Raw genomic sequence first — 12,517 nt, 5'->3', positions numbered from 1 at the left:
TAAGTGAAGATAACTTTTGTTAAAAAAAATTACATTAAAAATTTAAACCTGCACTTCTCCCTAATGACCAAGTTTGAAACAAAAGATGAGACAGGAAAAGTAATACACAAAATATTATAAATACATTTGTATTACACTAGATTATTTGTTAAAACTGTATTTACCTGATTAGTTGCCCTCGTTCTACTTTATATCACTTTATAAAAAGGCAATCAACATAGAAACTTGGTTGCAGCAAAAGACACAATCTTGGTATATTAACAATCACACGTAATTAATGGAGGGGGGATACATGTCAAGGGGCCAATGTAAAAGTTGCAAGGTGACATTTTTACATTTTAAACATAAAAGCCTATTCAGTAAATAGTACAAACAGAATTTATATTTTGTTTTTTTCCCCTTCATCAATATAACAGGATAATAAAAAAACACATCCTTTCAGTTTTCATCATATTGTCTATTTTAAACTCCGTTATATAACCAATAGGTCTTATGCTTTTCTATGCAATGCAGGCATACTTTGGCTGCTGGGAGAGGCCAGTAGGGTATTGTACAGGCCATTCTGAAAACAGGAAGCTGCAGTAATGGGAGAAAAACCTTTATATTTGAAAGGTCTAAAATAAAATAAATGAAAAGGATGGGGAGATGATGTTGCATGTCATCCAGCTAATAAGAGGCGTGACTTTTTGTAGCTTCTAAAAAACACTGTAAGAATCTTTACAGTGTGCAACAAAATTGGTGTAAGCTATTTTAATAAAATGTACAGCTGTGCAACACTGAAGGTAAAGCTTGAGTTCAACTTTAATCATATATAGGGACCTAAAGCTAACTGCAGTAACATCCCCAGACTTCTTAAAAATGCCACTGGCCAGCCTAATGGTGCTCATCTACATGTAGATTATATCTTAAATCTATGCCAGCTATTAATTATATATGAACCGTACTACTTTTAAAGAACCTGGAATCAATTGTACTACAGAATGTATTTTCAGTTACAGTGTTCCCCTCAACCCCTTTTAGCTGGGCGCACTGCCCGGCACTTTTCTGTAACCAACCGACAGTTTTTGGGTGGTTACTGAAAAGTTGGGTCACAATACGGGGCCAATAGACAGTTGGGCGTAACACAAAGACAATAGATAATTTTAACCCCCAACTACATTTCTCAGCATTATCCTTCATTAACAAAAACCAGACTTTTGCTTTTTTCTACTGTTAAAATCACTTTTGTAACTTGAACACACAGACAAAATGGTATTTCACTCAAACCCTTCTACTTAGAAGGTATCACTTTAATTACTGTTAAGTACTGCTAACTACTTGTGTGATAAGCTTACCTCTGTCAAAAGGATTACCTTCACAACTACCAATTTCCTTTATTTTATTTACTGCTCCTGTAATATATACCATGTCAGACATATTATGCAGCGCTGTACAAAGTCCATAGTCATGTAACTAGCTGTCCCTCAGAGGGACTCACAATTTAAAGTCCCTACCATGGTCATATGTCTTTACCAAAGGCTAAGGTCAGTTTGGGGGGAAGCCAATTCAGTGTTTAACTAAAAAATGTTTTTAAGCCAGGTGGGAAGAAATTGTAGGCGGGTGTCGTCCCCTGTATTGTGACCCAACTCTTAAGTAACCACCCAAAACAGCCGGGTGGTTACTAATAAACTATAAGGAGGGATGTATAGGAAGGACAGGCTTTTAGTAGGCATATAGTTAAAATCAATTAATAATTGTTTAATTATTCAATGGTTACTAAACAAATGCAGGGTGGTTAACTCGGCTAAAAGGGGCTGGGGAGAACACTGCAATTAACCTAACTGCATGTTTTTAAAATGAGGGTGGAAACCCATGCAAACACGGGGAGAACATACAAACTCCATGCGGATATTGCCCTAACCTCTGAGCCACTGTGCTGCCCACCATCTAAAATAGTTTTGTATTTAGATACAAAAAACTATGTGCAAACATTGTACCAAATACAATTCTCCCTTTCTGACAAATTCTGAAGAAAAATCAAACACTACCAAGTTTCCAAATCAAGACAATAGAATTCCATAGACTAATGAATGTGTATGTAGCAAGCAAAGCAAGCCTACAGAATACATACAGAATCAAGCTCAACAGTTTTCCAATAAAACGGTTAACCAGAAAAAGATTATTATTACCATGACATTTGTTTCACAAATGTAATCAAAAATTTTATCCCTCATATACTGTCAGTGCAAACAAAGGGAAGAGCAGCAGCACAACTATAGTATTTTTTTTTAGAGAACAAGCTAAAACAAATCTGCAAGCCTTCTCAACTTCAAAGTGATCCTATGAAAGCAACCCACATTCACACAAGTTACATCTGCAGTGTTTTTAAGTCTATCCACCTTCTTCATGTTTCACATCATTGAAGAGAGGGCCAAGAACTGTCCAGACAGTAGCAGAAAACATAGCAATTACACCTAATTTACAAAGTAAACAGCACAGTGAAAGAACATGCCATGACGTGTGTGTGTGTATAGTTTGTGAAATGAGGATTAGATCTGTTTATATGTAAAATAAATTGACTAGAAACACACTGCATATGGTATGATCATGTAAGCTCTGGCTGGGTTTAGCACCTGGACTGTTCTGAGGCCTGAGGCTATGGAGAACGCCAGAACAATCCAGAAGCCAGTATATTTTTCAAGGTGCCATACCTTACGTTTTTATGCAGAAACTGTTTTGTGTCCTATGGTAACACAACTAGGAATGAGTCGTTCAGAGGCTCAGTGAATCTATTCCTGACATCAGCAGATGAATTCTATTGAAATAGAAGAGGAAATCTCTCAGATACAGAAATGAAAACTTCACAGAGGTTCCAATACTTCCCTACTCTACCCATTCCTTAAATCTGGGTATAAATATTTTTTTAGTTTCTACATCTGACACCTTGTAGGGAGTCAATGGTAATTAGCGTGATTAAAACAAAACCATTAAACTAAACCTTTCACTGAAAGATGAGACTGTCTCAGAATGAGTATATAGCGCGGGTGTTCAGCTCATTGTCACACAACTTGTTACACCGCTTGTTTCCGGTGTTATTGCAACATCTGACACAAATAAATCAGTTTTACATCCAGGCAAATAGCATTCCTTACAATGAGGTCAGGAATGGCAGCTTCCATCATCTCTCAGGGATGGGTCCACTTTACCTACACTTTTTTAATATTAAGAAGTCATTTTCTTCCACCTTTCCCAGTCTTTGTACAGGTAGGGAAGTTTCCCTTCCCAAAGGCACAACATGATGTGGGAAGAAACTTTCCAATAATACAGAAAAACACGTTTGGACACTCCTGATGAAAAAAAAAGTGTGTCTATATGAACATTTCCAGTCTTGGCAACAATGATGATCAGGACAAAAACAAAGACTTATTCTCCCTAACAGCAACACTAACCTGACAGGGGTTTTAAACTCTCCACCCTGCCATTAAAAAAATGCCTATAGTTACACCTTAAACCAACATTAATATTTTTAAGCCGGCTAAACAATAGCTGACCCCAGCATCTGTCAGCAAGGGCCCTGATATAATCCTTATGAGACATATATGAGTGATATACACATTTCTATCTGTTGCTAGTAATTAAATGTAAGGAAAATTTGTGACATTTCAAAAAAGAAAAAATACTATCAACATTAAAGATTTAGAAAGCATTTTTTCATGTCAATAAAGATATATAGATATATGTATGTATCCTGTTATGCAAGTTAAGGAAGTATGTATTTCTAAAAGAAAAAGCAATCAAATTGCCTTGTGTTTCTACAGGCTGCACATAATATACCACACTATAGTGAATACAATATATATCTACATATATGTAATACAAAGCAACTTGTCTTGGTCTCGCCAGTCAGCCAGGTGAGAAGTGTGCATCAGAAAAGACCACTCTTTCCCGTCCAGCATAATTTACAAGCTGTAATATGTCCAATTTAGTAATAAATGACCAAGCTGCTGGACAGTATAGCAATGACAGGAGAACAGCAGCTGGTATCAGGCTGTCCTCACTCTACTCCACACATACCAGCTGTCTGCTAAGAAAAGCAAAGGCAAGCTAAATTCCTCCACTTTATCTATTTGGCCCTAGGAACTGTGACTCTGGGATTACAAACACACACTGATCTATTTAGGGAGCTTCCTGTGGTCACTGTTGTGGTAATATGTATTCTGAGACATTTAGAAAAATGCCAGAATAAGTGCAGATGCTGCCAGGTTTTAGTACAGCCAATTGGCAAATCAGGGCCTAAACTGAGCTACTCAAAAAGACCAAGAATTGGATAATTTTACACAAACCATGCTACAGGCCTGACAAATTCTAATAAATGTTAGCAAATTCCACAAAGTGGCTTTGATTTAACATTATAGTCAAGGGCCGCAAATCGAAAGTTCATATTTGACTGAATCTGTAGAAATAGAATGATGCCGCATGTGGCCAGTTGATTTTGTTTAACGGAGGCAATAATTGAATTTATTTATGGAAGTTAGTACACTTCATCTTAGGAAGAGAACCTGCTCAGGTAAGGCCGATTTCTAATGAGGTTTGACAGGGATGTACCAGGGGTGTCTTATTACTCCATCACATTATCATGAACTCTAGATCAGTACACACCATACTAAAGAAATTCTGTGCCCAGACTAGACAGAACCAAACCCTTGTTTTTAAAAAATTGTGATAGGTTTGGTCCTTTTATTAAGAAAAGGCGATGTTCCCTCTGCAATCAAATAGCCTTCTACGCCTGATCACAATATTTTGAATACACTCTCCTTCTCCCCTTCGGTCAAGGGTGCTGCAATTTTACCCTTTTCAGGATTCAGATTTTTGGACAGTTTGACTGGCTGGACCAGTCCTTGAATACGCACATTCAGTCTCGGCAGCTCCAGGAGATATCTTGGTATCAACAGTTATGGGTCATTTAATAAACAGTAAAAGGTTAAAAAAAAAAAAAAAGCCAACTAACACAATAAGACAATACTTATGCTGTCCGTGAACTATCGGGGTAAATTCCCACCACTTCCTTAACCAATGGCCTTATTCCCTTTACCTTATTACCCTATTAATTAATGTGTTTTACCAGTGGTCACCAACCTTTTGATTGTCATGGACCATTAATTTCACTGACTCCAGTCCCTGCATGCACTGAGAGGCATGCATCACTTAAAAGGGAAAAACCTTCCCCCAGAGTGACGGCATGATGCCAGAACCCGCTGACTCTCCCATCACAGGTCTAAGGTCCAAAGACACAACCCACCGCCTGGAGCCTGCATTCCATATGGGGGGTATGGTGTGCGGCTCTGGCGGGTGTGCTGGTGCGCAAATTGATAAAAATTATTTGGGTGTACAATTTATAAGCCACAGAAACATATAAACTAGGGTGGTTAGACAGTGCTGTATAAGAAAATTAAAATATCCATCCAGTTCTTTATTAATAGCAAATGGAGTAACTGAAATAGCAAATGTTTACTCAGCCAAGTTGTTCTATCTGCCCACACCTAAAGTAAAGCGTGACAACAATAAAGGGGGATTAAAAACATTCCAACACATTATATTTCATTATTTAGCACTTAAAAGATTTGTGGCATGGGAGTTTTTAGCTTTACTGACCCCACAGTCTGCCAACCTGCCATAGAAAAATCTGCAAAGAAATAATAGGGTTTCTAAGAAAAGCAACTCCTACACATGTCCTATTCTCTCGCAGGGTTTATTCATAGCTAGGCTGTATATAGGTTGTGCAAAGCTTGCAGGCAGACTTACACAACCTACCCATGACATGACATAACAGGCTGCAGGTGGCACAGCACTGATTCCAGGTTGTTTTTATAACAAGTTTTGCATCATTTAAGGCATAAATGCCCAGCAAGAAACACAAGTTGAAGACTATTGTTCAGTACTGACAAAACTGATATATTATTAAAATACCAAAACCGTGACAGCAAAAAAATTCTTTACTTTGTGATCCTGCTTCATAGCATAAAAATTTACTGGGGCCCCGGCAGGCACCTTGGAGATGGACAACTTGAATGCTACTTAAACTATTTGGGTCCATCCATTTTGTTTTTAAGGTTTTAATAGAATAAGATTAGATCTGGGGCTCTGTAAGGGATATTTCACCTGTCAGAATGGTAACGACCAGAAAAGTAAAAGCGAGAAGATCTGCAACAGGGAGGAATACAGCAATAATAAAAACAATTACATGATTTCTTATTATACACACATTATATATATATATATATATATATATATTGGGATATGGCAGATAAGCAGAACTGTATGCAGAGAATAAAGCCCTTGTTTGCTCTTGTATTGGGTTAGGTTCCGATTCTATCAGCCTCTAATTTATTCTATTCCCTCTCCAAGAAGTCCTGTAGCAAAGTTCTTTCTTACCTATGGTACATGTATCTAATAGTGAGAGATGTGAGTGCCCAGAAGCTGGAAACTATACATTTGGCAACTGCCGGTCAGCTGCCTAAATGTTGCTGGAAATCCGTAAACCCAAACGGAACAAAAACAAGAAAAAATTACTCATTGTCCTGGAAAGCAGTAAAACCCTACAAGGGCTCTTACCTTAGCTTACAATACCCCCCCCCCCCCCTCCAAAAAAAAAATTGATAAATAAATAAAATAATCTTTTTGCTACACATACACTTTGAAGCCCATCTGCAGCAATATCTATTTTCAAACTATATTATGGAGCAAGAAACAATGCAAGCTGTAAACCTATGAATACCCCTTGGAACTTCTGTCCGCTCCTGCGTTAACAAACAGGACTATTCTGCCAAATTGCTATGAAGTAGAAAGGAGATGCACGCCTATAAATTTCCAGCATCACTCATCAAAGGCAGAAACAATAGCAATGAGGACAGGTTGTTATACCTGCCCAATCAAGTGTTCCCCCCAAGCATTATTGGCAGGTGATTCTTCATGGAGCTAAAAGATATTAGAAGATCAACAGCTGAAAAATGCTGGACTGAAGAACTAATTATCCTGCATGAAATTTCCCTACCATTTTGAAATGATGACATTACCATTTTCAGTGTTTAGAATTCACATATCAAAAAGGACCTTCAAATAGAATTTTTTATAACAAGTTAGTTAACAAGTTTATTTTGTCACAAGCCTCACAAATTCACTGGAGGTCACAGTTGTTGTTTTTTACTTTTATACCATCTTTGATAATAACAGGACATTTGATAACATGAAAATGGGCCAACGTCTTACCCTGAAAGAATCTTTTGTGCACAGCCAAAATACAGAAAAAAAAACAAAACAAAACAAATCTTTGGAACAGAAGATAATAAGACCATTGGAGGCTTCAGGCAAAAGAGCAATTGCCTTTTACACAAGTGAAGATTCACATCTAAACTGGATTTTCCAGCTTTCTATGTAACGCATTAGAGGAAAGTAACATAAGATCCACTTGTTCTCAAAGCTACTAGGAACTGCTTGAAACCAGGGAATATAGACAGACAGATAAATAATTATGCTGCACCGGATATTACTATAAAGAAAAATTTGATTACTGTTACAAGACAATATTGCACACCAGCTGACCTTTATGCAAATCATTAAAAAATAATGTTTTGGGACTTCTCCGAATAGTAAGAGGAACCATAATCTGAACACAAAGACTTCACTTTTACCAAACCTGGTAATGCATTTTTAAACATACATTTCACTGGTTTTCTATATACCAGACAACCACTAACTACAACCTTGATGTAAGTGTGTTGTGATGGCTGGACAACCAACCATAATAATGATTTCAGAGGCTCTGAAGATTTCCTGAGGATTTCCATGATTTACAGAAAAATCCTTATGTAATCGGTTTATTTTTCCAAAATATAGAAAGATAGGAAACAGTCTAGTTTTTCCAGTGTTTTTTTACTTTTTTAACATGGTGGAACCTTTGGAAAAACATCATTCATTCATTCTCCTATATTTACTAAGGAAGGGAAATTTTACCCTGATAAAAAAAGGAAGCTGGACACCAATGTCAAGTTTCTGACTCTGATGCAAGTTTACTGACATTTCATCACAAAGGACGATAAAGGGCTGCGTTCTAGGTACATTCCATGTAGTAGTTACCAGGGGGCTTTGTAAAAAACTGCCAGGTCCAGAAGCAATAACTCTTGAATTCTTCTCTTGTAGACGCCATCAAGTAATTTCTTGCCTGTGGCTAAAGCATGTGACCTGTTTAGTAAAGGAGGCAGCAAGCAGCATGGTAGAGACTTTTGCCTTCTCTTTCATGACCTCACCCAGAGATTGCGTTGGCATTTTTCTTCCTATACGACTCGACACCGATTCCCAACTGTGAGATTTTAGTGTTTCTCAGGAGCTCTGCTACCTAGTTCCCATACCAATCTGACAAACTATGTCACTGTAGAATGGTCTAAAGTAATCATCTTCTCACTCAAACTTGTGCAGCTGTAAATGTTCTTTTTAGTTGCTAAAGGAGCAACTAAAATTGAAAATAAAAATAATCTTCTGCTAGAAAGCCAACACAATCTAAGATTATTATAAATAATATTTTTAAACTGTATTTTTTTAGCACCAATATATTACGCAGCGCTGTACAATAAATAGGGGCTGCAAATGACAGATACAGACAGTGACACAGGACGAGGAGACCCTCCCCGGAGAGCCATCATAACAGAAAAGCTTCTCATCATGAATAACCTCATTACAATTCCTCTCTATTACACACACATCACTATAAATTGTAAAAATGTATTACTCACTAAAAATCTACACTTTGAATATATTATGTATCGTACACAAATTAATTATATTTATATTTTATAATGGTAAAAAATTAAGTAAAAATTTGGAACTTAAATAAATATCCATGTTATGGTAATTAAGTGAAATAAAACGTTAAAGTGAAACTATTCATAATAAGAAAGTGACATGCTGAATAATGTTACCTCATCTGGTGCTCCCTCCACACTTTCCCTGTTGCTGCGCAAATAAAGAAACACACATTGTTTGTTCCAAGCAAACTGTAAAGCTGCGTACGCACCTGCAATTTTTCTCGTTGGAAAGGATCTTTCACGATCCTTTCCAACGAGAAAAGACTGCACGATGCATGAACGATGCTGTACATACAGCACCGTTCATGCTCTATGGAGAGGGGAGGGGGAGAGCGACGGAGCGGCACCCTGCTGCGCGCTCTCCCCTTCCCTTTCATTAGGATCGGTCGTCGTCCATCGTCCATGGATCCGCCAGGACGGTCGTCGGACGATGGACACAACATCTGGACAAAAATTTGCCGTGTGTACGCAGCTTAAGCTCCATGCTGTGACAGTAAGAGCAACAGCTCACAACTAAAATAGCTTGTTTGTACTTTCCTTTCTGTCCTTGGCCAATCATTGAGATATTTGTTGCCTTTTATCTAAATAAATCCTGTGCTTTATAAAAAGTTGTGTTTGGATACTCACAATAACGTGTGTGGTACAACTACTACAGCACTTGCACAGTTTTCTCTATTTCCTACTCTATCCTTCTTTCTGCATTCCTCACTCCCCTTTGTTCTTGGTTATCATCAATTACTTATTGCAAGCTGCTGGCTGCAATATTCTATTACAGGTTGTCAGAGAACGGGTTTACTTTGCACAATGAAGAAACAAAATTGTATAATCACAATGTTACTTTACTACTCATTTTTCTAATATTGTGGTGGTAAAGAATAAAAGCTTGAAAACCAGAAGCACAGCACTGGATACAGAACTAGAAAAACAATTACCTCAGACTGTCCTTCCTGGGCACTGCTTTCATGCGTAACCCGAATACTCTGGATTGGGAAAAAAGAGAAACATTTATATTAATACTTCCAACATACACAATAATAATCCAGGCCACAGAAGACACACAAAACTCAATATGTACTGAACATGGTAAGAGTGAAGGCCAAGACAACGGTGCAATTTCCAAAACACAACTATCTGATTTCATCAAACAGATACATATAAAGCCATATTTATTTAGAACATTTTTTATGGTAATTTGGAGGGCTGCAACATAGCAATTTACATAGTTTCCCCATAGACAAAACATGTAAGAAATGAAGGAAAAATAAAATAATGTGTAGGCAATACTTTATAAAAACAAAGACTTTAAAGTCACAGACACAAATATATTATTTAAATATATTGCTGAATAGCTACAAAGAATACTAAATTAATATTATGTGCACCAAATGCCTTTGGAAGGTCGAGTAATGCCTTGTAAAAAGTGGCACTGACATGACCACTGTGCTGCACTGGGTGTGCACAGTGAGCAGAGCACTGGGAGAGCCCCAGCAGAACAATGCACTACAGAATGCCTACAGGAGGGTGAATACAAGACTAAAAACCATGAACAGGGAAAAGAACAGCAATGAAAGGTCTTTATTACAGGGAGATCCTACATAGAAGAAAAGTTTCTAGTATTATACCCACAAAACAACAGGAAGGGACGAGGGAGTCTGTTGGAAGAACAAATCAGACCTAATCTTCAAATTATACCTATTGAAGAATGGGCAACTGTTTTAGGAGGTCCAGTCAAAAAATATATATTTTTTTAATTGTACTTTGTGAAGTTGGCTGGACCAAGTTGGTACTGGTGAATCTGCTTGCCAAAGAAAAATCTCCTTTCCAAAGTTTAAAAACTTTCCTGAATCACCTTAGGTGACAGGAACTGAAAAAACAGTCCACTCTCCTCCAAACTTGGGTTAGGCCTTAAGTTATTAGAACCGTTTTTCTAGCAAAAATAGAGAATGTCTGCTCAGTCTTTGAAAGACATAAAGACAATTTCCTGACATATGCAAAGAGGTCACCATTGTGTGTGTGTGTGGGGGGGGGGATTGGGAGTAAACATCCTTTTTTTAAGACAATCATATCATCTAGAGGCCAATATGTAAGGATATAGGGTAGAAATGACTTGTATTGCCCTAATCCAAATGGAAAGATGCCCAGGGTAATATGACAAAGAAAAAAATGACAAATTCTATTTGCCACGGCTTTCAAACATCTTTGAACCTAAAGGGTATCATGCAGTTTTTTATTGATTAAGGAAAATAGGCAGCGATTTGTATTTATCCTGTCTTGTTGATAAGAGGTGCAGAAAGATGGAACTTAAGGAAAGGCTTCCACAATACTTATAATTTGAGAAAATGCACAGGTAAACATAAGGCTTTATTTTACATGAAGTTGTCTTCTGCCAAATAGTTAGATCATGCTCTTTGGGGAAAATTTCACCCAATGAGCCCTAAGGACACCAGGTTGGCAGAACTACCAAAACACTGACCCAAACTTAGTAAGGGAGGGCTCTTTTCAGTGATTCCTGAAAAAAAAAAAAAAAGAGTAACCTGAATAGGCTCTATAGCCTGGACTACTTGCGCCCCTTTAAGATTTCCGTCACTGATCTAAGTTAGACCTCCTTTTTTGTGAGGACTTAAGACTAAAGGTGTTTCATCCCATTACGAAGAAATTAAAAAAATGAATGACTGAACAGTTAGTGGGATGGAAAAATCTTTTGTGACATCACCACAAGGAACTACAAGCCAAGAACCTTTGTTAGATACAGCTTTTTTCCTCCAGAATTCTCCATCATGCACAGCTCCTCACTAGTGGCCTGAACAGTTTTTGGAGACAAATGAGCAAAGTTCCAAGGGGCTGAATCCGCTCTTGATAAAAAGTTTACTTACTTCATCTCTTTCTAGAAACTTGGCTCTTTCTTCTGGACTCAGTGAAAGTGATTCATCTATAAACTTTTTCAAAGCAGAGTCATTTTCTGAAAAGCACAAGGAAAAAAATAAGCAGTTATAGGAATCAAGAATTTTACGTACTAATCACTAGATTATTCTATATCAGGGACATTTCAGCCCTCACTTGAAGATGTTTAATATTTTGGTGGCAGTGAAATATTTACAAAGACCCATAAATTGAAAATAAGATGTGGGGTTTCCTTGTAAATGTTAATTATACTAACAATGACATTTGATTTAACAACATTTTCCTTTTTTTTATATAATGCCAACATATTATGCAGCTCTTTACAATGTCCATAGTCATGTCACTAGCTGTCCCTCTATGGGGCTCCCAACCTAATGTCCCTACCATAAGTCAGAATATAGGTCCTTTGGCATATATTGTCAGCACTCCCTGATGCTTGGGGAAATTATAAAGAAAAAAATTCAAGCTTATGTAGGGGTTTAAGGGCTGGAAATTTAAAATGAAGAATAAAGGTAAGTGCAATTACATACTAATATTATAAACAGTAGTAAAGGAAGCAAGAGGGTTTAATCCTTTCCTAGTAAAAGGAAGCCAATGGCCTGTAACTTTTGTGCAATTTTCAGTAGTATATTACTCTGTAGAGCAGTAACTCCTTTGGTAAAAGTTTTCTGCAGTATTGCATATTGTGAAAGATTACAAGCCCATGTCTGACTTTTTGCAGCATACTATAACATAGAGGATCAAAGTGGGACTGTGATTATAGAAATACGAGACCTGCC

General features: G+C 37.3%; 1 protein-coding gene across 1 annotated transcript in view; it reads right to left on the bottom strand.

Annotated features, from left to right (window-relative positions):
- UCHL3 (ubiquitin C-terminal hydrolase L3) overlaps nucleotides 1-12,517 on the bottom strand; it is a 29,659-nt gene that overhangs the window by 5,333 nt on the left and 11,809 nt on the right. The window contains exons 5-6 of the mRNA XM_072410656.1: nucleotides 11,711-11,796; nucleotides 9,770-9,817 (exon numbers count right to left, since the gene is read on the bottom strand). Coding sequence (XP_072266757.1) covers nucleotides 9,770-9,817; nucleotides 11,711-11,796 — 134 coding nt within the window. The remainder of the gene's footprint in view (nucleotides 1-9,769; nucleotides 9,818-11,710; nucleotides 11,797-12,517) is intronic.

Source organism: Pyxicephalus adspersus, chromosome 1 (genome assembly GCF_032062135.1).
Source record: "Pyxicephalus adspersus chromosome 1, UCB_Pads_2.0, whole genome shotgun sequence".
NCBI classification, from domain to species: domain Eukaryota; kingdom Metazoa; phylum Chordata; class Amphibia; order Anura; family Pyxicephalidae; genus Pyxicephalus; species Pyxicephalus adspersus.
This window is presented reverse-complemented; position numbering and strand designations above follow the sequence as displayed.